The sequence below is a fragment of the Lethenteron reissneri genome, unplaced genomic scaffold, assembly GCF_015708825.2.
Source record: "Lethenteron reissneri isolate LAM-NWPU_2019-01 unplaced genomic scaffold, ASM1570882v1 scaffold_115, whole genome shotgun sequence".
Lineage (NCBI taxonomy): Eukaryota > Metazoa > Chordata > Hyperoartia > Petromyzontiformes > Petromyzontidae > Lethenteron > Lethenteron reissneri.
This window is the reverse complement of record NW_026890838.1, coordinates 1,783,333-1,801,412: the sequence shown is the minus strand read 5'-3', so window position 1 is coordinate 1,801,412 and position 18,080 is coordinate 1,783,333. Positions and strand designations below refer to the sequence as shown.

At 44.0% G+C, this 18,080-nt stretch overlaps 1 protein-coding gene across 1 annotated transcript in view; it reads right to left on the bottom strand.

The window, feature by feature from the left end:
• Window positions 1–15,669: 15,669 nt before the first annotated feature.
• The window catches only part of LOC133361588 (uncharacterized), a 55,961-nt gene continuing 53,550 nt past the window's right edge, over window positions 15,670–18,080 (bottom strand). Inside the window, exon 14 of the mRNA XM_061580512.1 lies at window positions 15,670–17,734. Coding sequence (XP_061436496.1) covers window positions 17,068–17,734 — 667 coding nt within the window. The 3' untranslated portion in view covers window positions 15,670–17,067. The remainder of the gene's footprint in view (window positions 17,735–18,080) is intronic.

Genomic DNA, 18,080 nt, shown 5'->3' with positions numbered 1-18,080 from the left:
TATACATTAACAATCCCGAACAAAGCTCAATACAAACCATACATTGTTAACAATCACAAGCAAAGTTTCGCACACACATTGACAACACTCACAAGCGAAGCTCCACACAGTTTACCCAACAACAGTCACGACTCCCCGACGACAACGAAGAAAATGTCAACAAAAAAATCATTAATCCGGAGCGCGTAAATGTACGAAGTGTCAGGGGCCTGGTCTCCCGACCTCCAACCTTTGGCCAGAGCAGCAAAGGCGGCGACCAGCGTGTCGGTCCATGTGCCGGCCCCGGCGCCGGTTACAGTAAGAATAGCGCCCTCACTGTCCGGTCGCAGCGCTGATGACGCGGTATGCTAGGTTGCAAACAGCTGTCACCCGGTGGTGAGGGACGCAGCGCTGATGACGCAGAGTCGTTTGGTTGGCAGACGCTGGGCCCGGAAGTGACGTCGCTCCCAGTGGTCATTGCTCCTTCGGCAGAAGTGACAACATACCCGGATGTATTTGCGGCGGGAACGGCTGCCATCTTTGTGTGGGAGCCGGCGGAATGGCGCGGCCGCTGCGCCGCCTCTCTCCCTCCTGCCTCCGCCTGTGAGCGACGCATGTCGTCCAGGATGGAGACGGTGGCGTGGAGCAGCTCGGTGAGGCGAAGCAGCGTTTCCTCCATTGCTGCTCCCGACGCTGGAGGAGGATCGGCAAGTGTGGTGGACGACTGCTCAGCCGGCGGTGCGGCGTCGTTGTCGGCCCGAGTTGGCTGCCCCGTCGCCGCTTGCTCTTCAACATCGCCGTCAGGACTGAAGGTATGTGGCTCACTTCTTGTCTCCATTGCCACTTCTGACGCCAAATGTAACGGGTTCCGGAGACACTTGTAGAGGTAACTTCTTTATTACAATACAACACTCCAACAGTCCAACTCTCCAACAGTCCTGATACTCTGTTACAGCCTAGGTACACAGCCTAGCTACACAGCCTAGATACTCTATTCTGGCTACGCTCCGGAACTCGCCCTCACAAGGTCGTAGAGTTGGGAGTTCCAGAGTCCCAGCGCTGGCTCTCACAGCATCCCAGGGTCTTCAGATGGCTGGTTGTGGGTCTTGGGTCTTGAGTTACAACTGGGCCCCGATCGTCCAGGGAGCTCTCCTTTTATGCCTGGTCCAACGAGGGGTGGGGCCGTGTGCGCCACCAGACATCCCACAGAGCACACACAGCGCCCTCCCCCCCCCCCCCCCCCCCCGTTGGCGGCGCCCAGAGGCTTAAGCGTCTGGACCCCCTGGGAACCCAACGCCTGGCGCCCAGAGGCTTAAGCGTCTGGACCCGCCCGGGAACCCAGAGCCCCCAGCAGCCCCTCCCTTCTTATGTCACTACAGATGTATAAGCTTGAGACACTGAAGGTCCAATAGATTCACCTGTGTCACAGGCTTTTAACGAAAATAATATTGAAGTTGAACACTCAATTCCTCAGTTCAACCTGGAGAGTAAGAGCGGCCAGTATTTGTGAACCTGTGGGTTGGGTAGATGTCTAACCAGGAGTGAGAGCCAATAAGCTCCCAAGCATTCACTATATTATGATAATAATGTTTGCATTTATATTTTGCTTAATTTCCCATAATGGGGTTTTTTTTTGGGTTCGATCGCGTAAATATCAATGTTTCGTGAAACCCGCCACTAGGCCTCGGCAAGGTAGGGTAAAAGTTAAAAGGTAAAAACAACGAGCCTACCTTTACTCTACCTTTCACCTTACCACAATACAATCACTCTACCCTTACCTTTTACCCTTTAGCACAGCGGTCGGGAACCTATGGCTCGCGAGCCATATATGGCTCTTTCAGTGACGGCATATGGCTCCCAGACAATTTTGAGTTGGAAAAAAAAATAAAAAATCAGTTTGGAACTGATTTTAAAATACTTGTGATATTGTTTAATAATACTGTGTCATTTTAAAGTAAACAGAAATTAGTTTTGAAGATAAATTTCACGGGTCACGCCTGCATGAAGCTCAACCTCACCACGTATGAACCAGACTACAAGGCTATCAGCAAAACCATGCAGCACCAGAAGTTGCATTAAAAGTAAGACATATTTAATTTATTATACGTTAAAAATACTATATGGCTCTCAATGAAATATATTTAGAAATATTTGGCTTTTATGGCTCTCCCAGTCAAAAAGGTTCCCGACCCCTGCTTTAGCAGGTAAGGTATGTTGTATTTATCCCCCTTTTTCCAAAAATTATGTTAAGAATAATTAGGCCAATTTTTTTGTTAAATTAAATAATGAAAATAACCCGCTACTCACAGCACCAAGCATCTGGAAAACGTGGAATGCCATTAAACAGCAAACCTCAGGACCTCCCCGGCCACCTGTCTTCCAAAATGCCAGCCATAAATACGTATGGCGGGGTCTGGCCTCGAGATGACCCACTCAGAGGGAGTGGGGGGTCAGGGCGGTCGCGAGGAGAGTTCGGGAGGGTGTCTGTTTTTTTTTCTCGCAAGAGATGCGCAAGGAGGGTGTGAGGGGGTTTCACGTTTTTGGGTTTAAGCACAAACACACATCACGCAGTTCTGTCTGGGTCGAGGCTGGGTTTCAGCCGGTGTCCGGCTGGCGGTGCCGTTGCGAGGGAGCAAACACCGATACCGATGGCCGGTGTCGCTTCTCGCAGAACGAAGTGAACCTGAACCAGCGCAGCCCTGAAGTGAGGGCGGGAGGGGCATCAGCAGGTGCCCGTGTGAAGCTGTCAGCTGCACGCCAAAGGCAAAAGCAAGGAGAGAGAACGGAGCAGTAGAAAGAGCCTGACCGGCCACCCGTGAGGAAGAGGAGAGTGCCATCGAATGCGCCGTGTGTTTAATACACACACACATCGACCAGCACCCGCTGAGAACAGACAAGACATCCAGCAGCGGAGGAGCTACGCGCTATTCGACGATGGAATCATCGCGCACCACGACGGCGAGCATCGTGCCGACTCGTCATCCGGCTGTGGTGAAACAGCTGCAACGGCCATAGAGCACAAAGGTGCCAGCCACCAGCGCACAAGTGCACGAGCGCAGCCAGCCGCCAGCGCACGAGTGCACGAGCAGCACCACCCGGGCGCCACCGAGCGTCAAGCGACCCAACCTCTTCAAGGACAACATCGGGCCAACGCCGCTCAATCTAGCTGCGGAGAGAGAAAGCCGGCGACGGACTCGCTACTGCCACGCCCGAGAGATGGAGCAGGGTGTGAAGCCTCTGGTTGTATACCCCTCCCCACCCCGCAAGCTCACAACACAACTCCCGGCTCCAAAAAAAAAAATTTAACAAGGGGATAACACACGCACACAACACGCACATCGGGACGAATAAGATTAGAACAATAGTTATATTTGTGTTTCGAAAAGGGTTGACATTTCAAGGTGGTGCGTTCAATATCAACTGATCGTGAAAAGCAGTTGCTGCCTGTCGAGTTACATGAATACGGTTGTTAGAAGTGTTTCAGTCATTCATTTTCGTTAATTGCATAATCTTGCCGATGAATCTATTGACGTATACTTTTGCCTTCGGGATAATAATTTGCTTATCGCCTTTCATATGAAATCATTGCATGCATGCTTAAGGACTTTTTCCTATCACAGTATATGGTCGCGTTACTCTGGAATTAACTGATTGCCATGATTACCCAGTTTGACAACATGGTCACTGAGGGTAAATGTGCAGATCAAGAAGAAATCTTCAGGAGTACTGTGTTAACAATTCCCAGCATGAGAGTTCGCATATTAGAGTGTCATATTTTTGTTTAGAATTAAAATTGCATAACACAGAAGTGTTGAGTGTTTCTTTCCAAGTCCATGCATAACCATCTTAATTATAAGAACTGTATCCTGCATTGAGATATGAATGTGGAGACCTAACATAACAAACACACTAAGATAATCAATAAATGTTTAATCAAAGATAATTGTTTTATCCCTATTGATACAATTATCTTTGATTAAAAGCCTAATTATCATAACTGCCCACATTAACATAAGCGCAAGCATTCGCATAAATTAATACGATGATTATCATAATTTATGCATATAATTACATAGTATAATTTCCACGATTTACACATTTTTATTAATTTTTTTTATTTTCATCAAAATTTCATAACCCGACATATACAACAGGTAAAAGGTTAAAGGTAAAAAGCAACGAGCCTACCTTTTACCCTACCTTTTATCCTTACCCCATGCAAATTACCCGATTACAGGGTCATTACTGGGGTACTACTACACATGACAAAGGTTTATAATGGTAAATACTAGGTAGAGTGCTTTATTCATATAGAATACTCTCGATTTCAATTTTACACGCTTGTTGTCGTCGTCGTATCCTCAAATTTTGTAACTCAATTTTAACCCACTTCCTAATGTGGTATCGACTGCAAACTTGGTATACTTATGTCATACTGATGACAATACTATATTCTATCATAAAATATATATTTTTTAAACATTCTTTTTTATATGTTATGTTTCGGCTTGGGTCTAATTCTCCACGCTCAATTGACGTTGGCTATAATTGGCCACGGTGCCTTACATTATGGCAAGCTTCGGGGCCACTTCCTGGAGGCGTGGAGTTCCGCCAATACTAGTACATTTAATAAAAGCATGTTTTTAAAAAAGTTTTTTTTAATATTACTTATTCAATGGAGGCCACGGATTGTGCCACGTAGCTTTTAGCGGTAAACAATGCACCGTATTTACCGGGTAACACTTCGCGCTACCTTTACCCTACCGGGTAATTCTTCCGAGCTACCTTTACCCTACCCTTTAGCTTACCCCTTGGCATGTCGACACCTTTACCCTTTTACCCGGTAAAAAGGGTAAATTACCTTACCTTGCCGAGGCCTACCCGCCACCACACGATTTGTTCTCCAACACATCAGTGTGCTGTACTAGTGTAGTGTAATAACGCGACTGTTGTCCAGCAACGGCAACTGCGGTGGACAAATAGGACACGCCAGTGAGCATATACATGGGTGTGTCGGCAGGGCAGAGGAACTGGGGCAATGGTCACGGAAGACCCCATCTGGAAGCCCCTGAAACCTGCTCGTTGATTCGAGACGAAAGGTGTGACCAAGGCAAAGCCAGACCCTGCTGGGTAGCATAAATGCAGCTGAGAGCGGGAGCTCAGGGCTGCCGGTTCCGGAAGTGCACTTGTCTCGTCGTCGCTGTCATCTTCGCCGCCTTCATCGCTGCCGTCCTCGCTAGATATTGTGCGGCCGGATAGTTGTTGGCTGTCCCGGTCAGCGTCATCAGTGTTACACGGTCAGGGTTGTGTTTAAGCTCGGCTAGACAACTTGAGAGAGTGTGATGGCGAACCTGTGAACCTGTGAAGGTGTTAATAAAGAAGGTGTGCCCCCTTAGAAACCTTGTCTCCCGCTATGACAGGGGTGTCGAACTCAATTTCATCTTGGGCCGCATCGTTATGGGTGCCCTCAAAGGGCCGGTTGTATCTGTAAGACTATATAAATGTATTTACTCTTTCATATTAAATAATTGCCTCTGCATTCGATTATTACTGGTTTTAGTAATAACTTAAGTAATAACTAACTGAAAGTAGAAGTCTAGGAAAAATGGCAAGCAGATATTTTTTTCATTTCAGTTTTGAGGTTCCTTTATTCGGTATAACCCTGTGAGCCATGCGGCTCTTGACTCGGGCGCAACTGCAACAAACAGAAACATGAACAAGGAACATCTTAAAGTGACTACACGCAACAGAAAAATCCAGGAAAAAACAGCAAAGTCTTCCAGAATAACACCGTATATCAACACTGCAAAAATCCTGGTGGGATGCAAGTCAAACAATAACCATAATATAATTTAGATTAAAGTTATCAGACTAACTCTGTACCCCAACAAACAAACATGGATAAACAATAACATTTAAAAAATCACCAAAATAAATCTATAAGAACAATGTACCAGTGATCATAGGAACTGTGATTCAAATTTAACAATAAACGATATACATACATGTACGACCAAACTTTGCAGCCATAGCTGGCTGCACGAGGCACTCCATAACAGCAGGAGTATCAGTCGCAGTATCAAAAACAATTCAATACACCTTAAAAGATCACACAATTCAAGTGTACAACTATTGTACAATTGATTTAAAAATGAGTTTTGGTAACAGAAAGTTATTTATTTTAAACAACAGACAAATATTAACAAGTACTGTTTATTACATTAACTTAGTTTAACTTTTTGGTCCCAGTTGAGGCAGGCAGAACTATGGCAAAACAAATAATTGTGCTCTGATCTAATGTGCAATCTGTGGCACATGTAGTTGATAAGGTGATGTTGTCTGGTCCTGTACATATCAAGTCCATCCCACCTCACCTTGAGACACTAAATCAAACACCTTCCTCATCCATTGATCAATTTCTGCATCTAACAAACACAAAACAAACGAAATGAAAGAGTGACTATTAGAGTGCAAACATTGTTACATTGTACACATTCTTGATTGAAATATATTTCGTGATATTGAATATACCTGAATGTTTTTAAAAATACTTATTTGTTTTCTGGTTAGATATGGGACACCGTTTTCCTGAGGTCAGTCCGTCGATGTCTGGCTTTAGGTCTTGTGCAGTAGCAATCCGTAAAACAGCGTGGAGGTTGTCATCGGTGATGCGTGATCTGTGCTTGGTCTTGTTCAGATTCATAACTGAAAACATCTGTTCGCATAGGTAGGTGCTTCCAAACATGGACAGAACACGGGCAGCTTGAAGTCGGAGCTGTGGCATCAAAGCAGGGGGGATGAGACGGTAAAAGTCCTCGACTGCAGTATCTTGGAACTTTGCTCTCAGGCTACTGTTGCACTGAAGTTCTATTAATTCCATCTGAAGGTGATGTGGTGCAATGTCAACATCAATATAAGGATTGGGAAAGTTGGTAAAGGTTAAATGCTGTTCTTTAAATTAATTAATCAGCCGATTCACTTTGGTAGCCAATCTCCACAGTGAGTGTTCGAACATCCCACGTGGCCACACGTAGTGGCTTTTTATTGTTTCTGGAGGAGCCCCGAGGGTAAAGATCAATCTCCTGGCTCCGCCAGATGGGGTTTGGCCAGGAGACGTCATAGACGCTTATTCGATATTTTTCACGTAGTTAAGTTGTAATTTATTGAAGGTGGAGGGGTTACCAGCCCCTCGCACCCGTCCAGAGCCCCAATTTAGCCAATGTGGTGGTGTCGTGCGATTGTGTGAGGATGGATGAGACATCCGCTACATATGTATGGTGAACTTTTTTCACAACGTACGCAGCCAACCCTTCTAATCGGAGTAGTGTATAGCGTTGTATACAGTGGTGTAGAGTATAGTGTATAAGGGTAGTATATATTTGGAACTTTTTTCACACCGTTTGTAGCCAAATTTGCTATTCGGAGTATTGTATCATGTGTGTATATTGATGGAGTGTGTTGTATGGTGTAGTATATATGTAACGGTGTTTGGCAAAGATGCGCTGTTCCCATGCAGTTGCCTGCAGCAATGGCCACACGCCGATAGGGGGCAATCGAGGCGCTGAGGTCCAGTATGAGAGACGATGGGCCTTGGGACCCAACGGATACTCTATGGATCGTTTAGGTTAAGGGTCAGACCGTAGACCCCAGGAGGGGGGCTGGGGGATGACATCACTACCAGATCCTTCTCGAAGGTGTGGCTAGGGCGGAGCGAGCCACGGGCCAAGGATAAAAGCCGGACCCTGAACGGTCCGAGTCAGTCGTCGTCCAGCGGAAGACAAGAAGCTCCTGAAGATTGAAGAGTCCAAGGGCAGAGCCGTACCTCTGGCAAGGGACGGCTCAGTTTATATACCAGTGGAGATCCAAGCTTCACTCAAAGAGGACTTATAGATTAGCCAGTGAGATATATATATTCGTAGGTTTTCGGTAAAGTCACGTAGGTAAAAAATTAAAATTAATAAAAGTAAAATAAAATAAAAATCACGACGTTTCGGAGGCAACACAAGTAAATGAGAGATTACAAGAGATACTACCACGTATATATACTGGTTGAGGGGGGGGGGGGGCCAGGAACGGCCCACTTTTTATTAGTATGGTTAAGGTGCGGCTTGAGACTACGGTTAGTCTACATAACAAAGGACAGAGCCTTTATTATGGTAAGGTGCCGCTTGACACTACGGTTAGTCTACATAACAAAGGACAGAGCCTTTATTATGGTAAGGTGCGGCTTGATACTACGGTTAGTCTACATAACAAAGGACTGAGCCTGAGAGGGGGGTTTGCTCTGCAAACCTCCTGGCTACCATTAGAGATTTGTACACGAAGCCATACAAATATACAAACACAGACATAATTTCAACCGTGATGATGGTTACAAACTGAGTAATCATTGGAAAGATGTGATTAACCATGCAAAAAAGATTTAACTACACATATTTGGACCATCTTATTTGACAGACAACTATTCTTGAGTTACTGTACAGGTTACTGATAGACAGCCAGTTTTGTTTTACCATGTTTAGCTTCATATTTCACACACTGGTTTCCTGCTATAAGTTTTACCCACCAAACAACATAGCAGGAGGCCGTTTCTTCCTGACCTGCTTTTGTGCTTTCACCATCTACATGGCAGAGGCTCGGTCTCATTAGCAGCAGTTGCACTTTGAACAACTCTGGCACCCCCCCCCCCCCCTCTCAGGCTCAGTCCTTTGTTATGTAGACTAACCGTAGTGTCAAGCCGCACCTTACCATAATAAAGGCTCTGTCCTTTGTTATGTAGACTAACCGTAGTGTCAAGCCGCACCTTACCATAATAAAGGCTCAGTCCTTTGTTATGTAGACTAACCGTAGTCTCAAGCCGCACCTTACCATAATAATAAAAAGTGGGCCGTTCCTGGCCCATCCCCCCCCCCTCAACCAGTATATATACGTGGTAGTATCTCTTGTAATCTCTCATTTACTTGATACAGTTATCGTGCTGTGACGGTTCCACCTGAAGACGGAAGCTTGTGTTGCCTCCGAAACATCGTGATTTTTTTTACTTTTATTAATTTAAATTTTTTACCTACGTGACTTTACCGAAAACCTAAGAATATGAATACTTGCAGTCACGAAAGCTTCAAATCTAGAATTAGCCAGTGAGAGGCGTATTAGTCTGAAGGGTACACTCTCCATAGTGTATCGGGTATGAGGGGCCGTACCCCTCTGTGTTAACTGTTGTTAAAATAAACCTGTGTTGCCTCAGATAAGTTTCCTCTCTGTCATTGAACCCACTACATATATTTAAGAGTGTTTTTGCACCGTACATAGCCAATCGTGCAAATCAGAGGTGCACGGTAATGCATTTGCACTCATATGGAACCTTCTCTTCGCGAGTCCCGGGCACAGAAATATATCTTCCAAAATACGTTCAGTAGAATAGCACAATCACCCTCCTGAGGGAAAATGTCTAAAAGTCTGAGCAGGTGGCTTTGGTGATACTTGTGGTGTGCGCCCATTGGCCAGTTGATCCCATGGAGGGACTGGAAAAGACTATACAAGGGACCAGCACTTGTGAAATGGAGTCTAGACAGGTTTGTAATCAGGAGTGTAAGAATGCGGTTGTATAGAATTCAGGTTATTCACAGGCTTCACTCATGACATGAATGCATACGGGCTTGGCATCATCCAATCAGAGAAGAGCTTGCTGTACATATGAAGTATTGAGTGCAGAAGTGTAATAGTTGCAATGCAAAGTATTTTGCTGCCTTTACAAATATATATTTAGGATCGTGTTTTAAAGGGGACATTTGAAATTACATAGTATAAATGTCAATTGTTGTACATTGCTTTAACAGTGGCTGTCAGGTATGACGGCGCCTCTCTGTATGCTCTCAAGATGTTTTTAGAATAGTTTTTTGTAACGCACTTTCTTTTTTAAATCAATGGAACATTTATATTAGGCGGGGCTTAAGGTGGAATTTGCATGTTAATGTAAGATCGGTATTGTACCTCGACAACGCAGCTATGGAGGTGGCCATTGTATTGTGAGAGATTAGCATGTCATTTGTACCTGATGATGATTGCTTGTGTTGCAATCGAAACGTCGTATTCTATTATTTTATTTTTTTCTACGTGACTTTACCGAAAGAACCAAGGAGTAGTAGTGCTCCAGTTTACTGTCTAGGTGGTGATGGTCGGAAATACAATGAGCTCTATGGTGTAGAGTTTTGATGAGGGAATTCTTCTGGGATGGATGGTGGTGGGAGTCAGGTTTTAGGTAGACATCTGTATGGGTGGCTTTCCTGTAGACTGAGTGTCCCATTGAGCCATCCTTTTCCACCTCCATGGTGAATTTGATGGCTGGGTGTATGGAATTGATGTGGTTGAAAAATTGGCCCAGCGCTGATAGGCCATGTGGCCAGATAACAAACGTGTCATCTACGTATTTCTTCCACAAGGAAGGACGTAGTGTGGATGCCTGGATGGCATGTCTCAAAATTTTCCATGAAAACATTGGCTACAACTGGAGATAAGGGAAACCCCATTGGGGTACCTTCAACTTGTTTGTAGAATGTTCCATTCCAGGTGAAGTAAGTGTTGGTGAGGCAGTGTCTATCCAGGGTCAGTACATCAGCATTCAGTCCTTGTTGGACCAAATCTTCAATGATTGCAATGGTGTCAGGCACAGGGACTTTGGTAAGCAAAGAAACTACATCGAAACTCACAAGCAAATCACCTGAAGATAGTGAGAAGTCCCTAATTAGCGATACCAAGTGAGCTGAGTTAAGTACAGCTGAGGTCTTACCAGAAGCTCTCTCGCTATAATTTTTCACCTGATGAAGATTGCTTGTGTTGCGATCGAAACGTCGTGATAACTTTATTATTTTTCTATCTACATGGCTTTACCCAAAGACCCAAAGAATATGAATTCCTGCAGTCACGAAAGCTTTTAGTCAAGATTTAACCGCCTCTACGGGGAGGGTTTCCACACAACTATTAGATATTTTAACAGACTTCGAGACAAGAAGGCTCATCTGATCGAGTCGCTCACTTTTCTGAAGAAATGCCGCGACACTAAGGTAATACCAATCAACTTTACACTGACATCTGCTACTGTCACTTATCCTAATGCTAAACGAATCTTGTTCAGGGCCGGCTTAGCCCTGATCTCAGAGATAATAAGATTTCTCCGATTTGAACAAGACAATTTAGACAAGACTCTCTTGCAATCACACTTAACATTGACAGAAAATTTTCTACATCAGATTCGGACCATGTAGATAGCATGACAGCTTCTTCAGCCGGCTCAATGTCAGATAAATGCAAAGATAACCTGATTTGCAAGTTCAACCTCCTGTCCAAGAATAAGCCAGATCCACATATTAAAAAGTTAGATGGTGACAAGGTTAAATCTTGACTTAAAGCTTTCGTAACTGCAGGAATTCATATTCTTTGGGTCTTTCGGTAAAGTCACATAGAAAAAAATAATACAAAATAATAAACATCACGACGTTTCGATCGCAACACAAGCATTCGTCATCAAGTGAGAAATATCGCGGGAGAGCTGCTGAGATTATATGGTGGGAGCACTGCTATGGTAAAGAGTTATAAAGGTTTGGGATGGGTGTAGCCCAAGGGTCAGTGGGAGGGGCTAGAGATGAAATTTGCATGCAAATGTAAGATCGGGTATATGTTGACAAACGAAGCTGTGGGGGTGGCCATTGTATTGTGAGGGATTAGCATGTAAATGTAAGCTCGGAGAGAGCTCGGCAAGAGCATCGCCACATGGAGGTGGAAATGGATGGCAAGCCGCCATTTACTAATACAGCTAACGGTGCCTGTGTTAATGAATTTAACTCAGAGAGTTGGAAATAACTACTAACATGGGTAAGTAGGCAGGGAACATCACAGCCAGTTATGACATAAACGGGTTAATAACGTCCTTCCAATGATTGCTCAGTTTGTACCCATCTTCTCGGTTGAAATCGTGTCTGTGTTTTGATATATATCTGGATGGCTTCATGAACGAATTTTGCTGATAGCCAGTGGGCTTGCAGAGTACCCTCGTCTTGGCAAAATCAATTTCGTGTGTCCACAGCGTTAATATAATGATCAGGCACAGCTGAGGTATTGGTCCTACCGTGTTTCAGATCTGCCTTATGTTCACGAACCCGGTCCGAGACATGTCGCTTAGTTTCCGCAATGTAATAGCTGCTGCAGACATAGCTTAGTTTATTGACACCGGAGTATTGCATGTCAGGGATCACATCCTTCACAGATGGGATGAAATCATGAATGTTATGTACTGTGTTGTACTTAACTCAGCTCACTTGATATCTTAAATTAAAGACATCTCACTATCTCCAGGTGATTTGTGTGTCAGATTCGATGTGGTATTTCTGTTTACCAAAGTTCCTGTGCCTGACACCATTGCAATCATTTAAGATTTGGTCCAACAAGGACTGAATGCTGATGTACCGGCCCTGGATAGACACTGCCTCACCAACACTTACTTCACCTGGAATGGAACATTCTACAAACAAGTTGAAGGTACCCCAATGAGTTATCATTTATCTCCAGTTCAAGCCAATGTTTTCATGGAGAAATTTGAGACAGATGCCATCCAGGCATCCACCCTCCGTCCTTCCTTGTGGAAGAGATATGTAGATGATACGTTCGTCATCTGGCCACATGGCCTACCAGCTCTGGACCAATTCTTCAACCACATAAATTCCATACACCCAGCCATCACATTCACCATGGAGGTGGAAAAGGATGGCAAGTTACCATTCTTGGATGTGTTAATCGAAAAAAGAGCAGATGTCTCAATGGGACACTCTGTCTACAGGAAAGCCAACCATACGGATGCCTACCTAAAACCTGACTCCCACCACCATCCATCCCTTCATCAAAACTCTACACAATAGAGCTCGTTATATTTCCGACCATCACCACCGAGCCAGTGAACTGGAACACGTACACCAAGCCCTCAAGATGAATGGATATTCAGACTACACAATCCTTAAAGCTATCACCCAAACCGTTGGGAAAAAACCATCTGAGGACCCAATCAAAACCATCACCTTGCCATACATAGCAGGTGTTACCAAAAAGATTTCCAAAATCATGAGCAAACACAAGATCCAGGTTCGATTCAACGCAGTACATAAAATGCGTGATCTGATCCCATCTGTGAAGGATGTGATCCCTGGCAGGCAATACCCCGGTGGTCTACAAAGCTAAGCTGTGGCTGCGGCAGTAGATACATTGGGGAAACTAAGCGACATATGTCGGACTGTGTTCGTGAACATAAGGCAGATCTGAAACACGGTAGAACTAATACTTCAGCCGTGGCTGATTATTGTTTCAACGCTGTGGGCACACACACAATTGATTTTTTCAAGACAAAGGTACTCTGAAAGCCCACTGGCTATCAACAAAGATTCGTTCATGAAGCCATCCAGATATTTTAACAGACACAATTTCAACCGAGAAGATGGATACAAACTGAGCAATCATTGGAAGGACGTTATTAACCATTTTAAGTTATAACTGGCTGTGATGTTTCCATCCTACCTGCCGATGCTAGCAGTTATTTCCATCTCTCTGAGTTACATACACGCTAAATGACTAACAGCCACCGTTGCTCCTTTCATCGATGTGGTGTTGTCCCTCGTTTTCTAACAAGCTGGATGTCTCACTAGCACAGCCACCGTTGCGTTGGTTCGTTTACATTGAGATGCTAATCTCTCACAATACAATGGCCACCTCCACAGCTGCGTCGTCGTCGTAGAGGTACATCACCGATCTTACATTTACATACAAATTCCACCTCTAGCCCCGCCCACTTACCCTTGGGCTGAGCCCATCTCAAGCCTATATAACTTTGTGTTTCAGCAGCTCTCCCGCTGTATTTTCTCCTGCCTCGGCAGCTCTCTCGCTATATTTTTCACCTAATGACAATTGCTTGTGTTGCGATCGAAACGTCGTGATAATTGTATTATTTTTCTATCTACGTGGCTTTACCAAAAGACCCAAAGAAAATTAATTCCTGCAGTCACGAAAGCTTTAAGTTAAGATTTATATTAGGTTTAACACTTGTTACAATTGCATTTTCATAATGCAAAAACATGTTTAATGTTGGGCGTGCCTACTGCCCTTTTGTTTTTAATCCCTTTTGAGTCTGATTTAATTGGTCTTAGCCTGACATTACTTTTTGAATTTTACATAATGGCAGGTTTCTGTGCAAGCCTACTGTACATCCCACCTGCTGGCTGTACACACAGAAACAGTACAAGTAGTGTAGTGCTTTTGATTCATAGTGCAGTGTATTGTGCCTGCATAGATTAAGCTCCAGATTGAGGCGAAGTAATCAGACAGACGAAGGCAAACTATACGAGAAACAAATACAATAACAGCGGTGTTGCAGGCCAGTCCTGCATGGCGAGTCGCCACGTTGCAAAATGGTAATGTAAAAATCTGGACATGGATTTCATAGATTAGCTGGATTATCAGGAGGAAGTGAGAGTTCATTAGGAATATTAGTAATCGGCCGTCTTTAGTTCATTTGGGTCAGTTTGAGAATAAATTCATTATGATGGTGGCTATGGAAGCGGTGTAGTTGAGCAAGGTACAAAACATGATGAAAGAGGATTTGTTCAGGAAGTGTTTTTTCAGGTCATGAATTGTAAAAGTTATCTCCCTTTGAAGAGGTTCAAGGTTCAATCCGACAAGCAGCTCTGGTTATGACTGCGGCTAGATTAGCCTAAAAAGAATATGCACCATCTGCTTCAAAGTGGATGTTAAAATTCCTCCGATGTCATTAAAATATTTCGTGCTGGTGTAATTGTTAACATTTACCAAATTTGCACAAAGTATCCAAAAGCTACCCACCCGAGATTACACACCAATCATCGATCCCTACCTGGTTGACGAATGTCCACTTACAGACCGTTACTTAGCCAACTTGCGCAGCACAAGGACAGTTAAACCATGGGGGTGGCCATCGACTGTTTGACATGAGATATGATACAAGCCACTTTAAGTTGCTTAGGCAAATAAGCAAGTGCCATATAAATGCTAATATTAATATCCTAAGGTGCATGCTCTGGAGTGTCCGTGTCTCATGCTCTTGGTTACAGATCGACCCAACACTTATGGTCACATATACTGGCTGCTCTCCTACGTTACAGTCCAAAAAGTCCTCCTAAACCTCCACATCCACAAATGGCTGGGATTTGTCTCGGGCTCCATTAACGACCTGGAAGTCAAACCCGAGAGCCTTCACAGGTCACCTTCACAAATGGTAACGTTTCTTAGCTGCCATCTTCTTCTGGTCCTTGCATCACAAAAGATGGGCTTATGGAACTTCGAATTTCACACGTCAATTTCAGACTGCTCCTTGTACACCTCCTTATACGCGTTTCAGTTTCAAAACAATTTAAAAGGCGTTCCAAGTGTATTTTAAGTGGTTTTTAATGTGTGTTCCCTGGCAGTTGTGAAGATGTGATTTCTGTGCAAATGCATTCCAAGACACCGTGCAGTCGTTAGATTCTGGTGACGTCACAAGCTAGAGGGAGGGCCTGACGTAACCCACTCGTGGGAGCTTCTACATATTTAAGTAAACATAGTGGTGAACAAGGTGGGACATCAATGGACACATTAATATAACTTTTATTTAAACAGATTATAATTCAATAAAACCTAGGCTAGAATACAAATCTGTAACAAAAAAACCCGTGGTGCATTCAAATGTGCTCTTAATATTATCTCCTTGCTAAGAAAAACAGCTAACATCTTTCATTCATCGGTCTCTAACGAAACAAAGGAATGTTTTACACAAAATATAAATACCACGGCCTTCTGGGAGGGCATGTCTGCTGCACTGATTCAGTGCAAGCCATCTATGGACCGGTTTTGGTGTAGTGTCAACAGTATTCGGGCTTGCTTCAACGAATGTTAATCAGCAAGGTGCATTTCAAGATCAGTTCGACAAAAGCTATAAAAAACGTAATACAAAATTAGAATTAGTGTTGTTGTGGAGAATGTATCTCCTATACGTAACTTGAAATTTGTATGACTTGTAACTGATGAATGATCCGTCTATGTTCCCTATTTTTAAGACAATGAGTTGACCAGGGGCAAATTCTTACTGAATCACAAAGAAACTGCTCTCACACGAATTATCTGCACAGGTTACTACCAAAACAGATACTATGTCCTGACATCACATATTCTATGTTTGACATTAATACACAACGTTGCATTTACGTTCTAAATCAGACAAGTATTCATACAATTATTATTCTAAATTATTGATAGGCACATTGACATATCATTACGACAGTGAATTGTACTGCATCTCCTTGCATCGTATTTACAAGTTGATCTCTGACTAGATGAGTCCTATATCTGCAGCATTCCGATATTCAGGGAAGCCAAGGGGTAGTACATTCTCTATTTGTTGCAGAGGTTCAAGGTCTAAATCCAACTGGCATATCAATCATTACCCCCTACTTACAAACTATATGTCCATATGCAGGCCAGTGCAGGGTCACCTTGTGGCACACAGTGGCAGCTGCCACTTGGGGGTGCCCTTCCAGTGTGTAAGATGAGATATGATACAAAATACTGAGTCGCTCCTGGTTAGAGATCTACCCAACCCACAGGTCCAAATACTGGCCGCTCAAACTCTGCAGGTTGAATCTAGGAATTGAGTGTTCAACCTCACATTATTTTTCATTAAAGGCCTGTGACAAATGTGAATATATTGGAGCTTCATTGTCTCAAGCGTGCATACCTACCTGGTCTACATTTGACTTTGTATTGTCGAAGAAGTCCACCCACACCTCCACATCCACAAACTGCTGGGAGTTGCCTCGCTTTGCCTCAGAGTCAGAATTCTGTTCCTGCTTCATGCTGCCTCCATCGATGTGAAGGCCCGATTTTGGAGTTGAATCATCTTCAAATTTAACCTTCACTGTCACTTCTTCACATTTCACATTCGCTTCTTCATAGTTCACCTTGATACCTTTCAAAGTGCCAAAGTGGTGATTTTCTTCTGGTTCTTGTTTCATGAGGGATGGGCTCATTGCAGCACTTTTACTTTCACAAGCCGATTTTAGACTCCACTTCTTGTAGATTTTCTGTTGCGTGTGTTCTCTGGTGTGTTTTAAGATTTGATGACTGTCCAAACGCCTTCTGGCACAGACTGCACTTGAAGGGTTTCTCTCCTGTGTGTGTTCTCTGGTGTATTACAAGCGCAGATGACTGTGAAAACGCATTCCCGCACAGAGTGCACTTGAAGGGTTTCTCTCCTGTGTGTGTTCTCTGGTGGGTCTGAAGAATTGATGACTGTGCAAACGCCTTCCGGCACAGAGTGCACTTGAAGGGTTTCTCTCCTGTGTGTGTTCTCTGGTGTGTTACAAGAGCAGATGACTGTGAAAATGCGCTCCCGCAAAGAGTGCACTTGAAGGGTTTCTCTCCTGTGTGTGTTCTCTGGTGGGTCTGAAGAATTGATGACTGTGCAAATGCCTTCCCACACAGAGTGCACTTGAAGGGTTTCTCTCCTGTGTGTGTTCTCTGGTGGGTTTGAAGAAGTGATGACCGTACAAATGCCTTCTCACACACAGTGCACTGGAAGGGTTTCTCTCCTGTGTGTGTTCTCTGGTGCTGCTTCAAGTTTCCAGTGTGATCCGTGCTGTAAGGACACTGGTCACACTGGTGGTTTTTTGTACTGAGCTGTGTTGAGTGTCTTTCTTCCATCAGACCAATTCTGCAGAGTAAAGTGGCAGAGGGAGAGTTAACGGCATAGCTAATTTAAATATCCACACCATCTAAGCCAGCATCATGGCACACAGGCATGCATATATACACAGTCACACATAACTTACACATCTACACATTCATATATTCATGATATATTGAAAAAGCTTCTCTAATTCACCACACTGGCTGTTCAGGCACACAGTGGGAGTGGCAAATTGCAATAAATATGCCTGGAAGGCCTAGTAAAGTAGGTGTGAAGCCAGGCTTAGAATTGCTTGAATGCTCCGAGGAACAGATGTAACTTCAGCTCGATATGTGCCATGTTCTTATCCTGTTTCCATGCTGATAAAAAA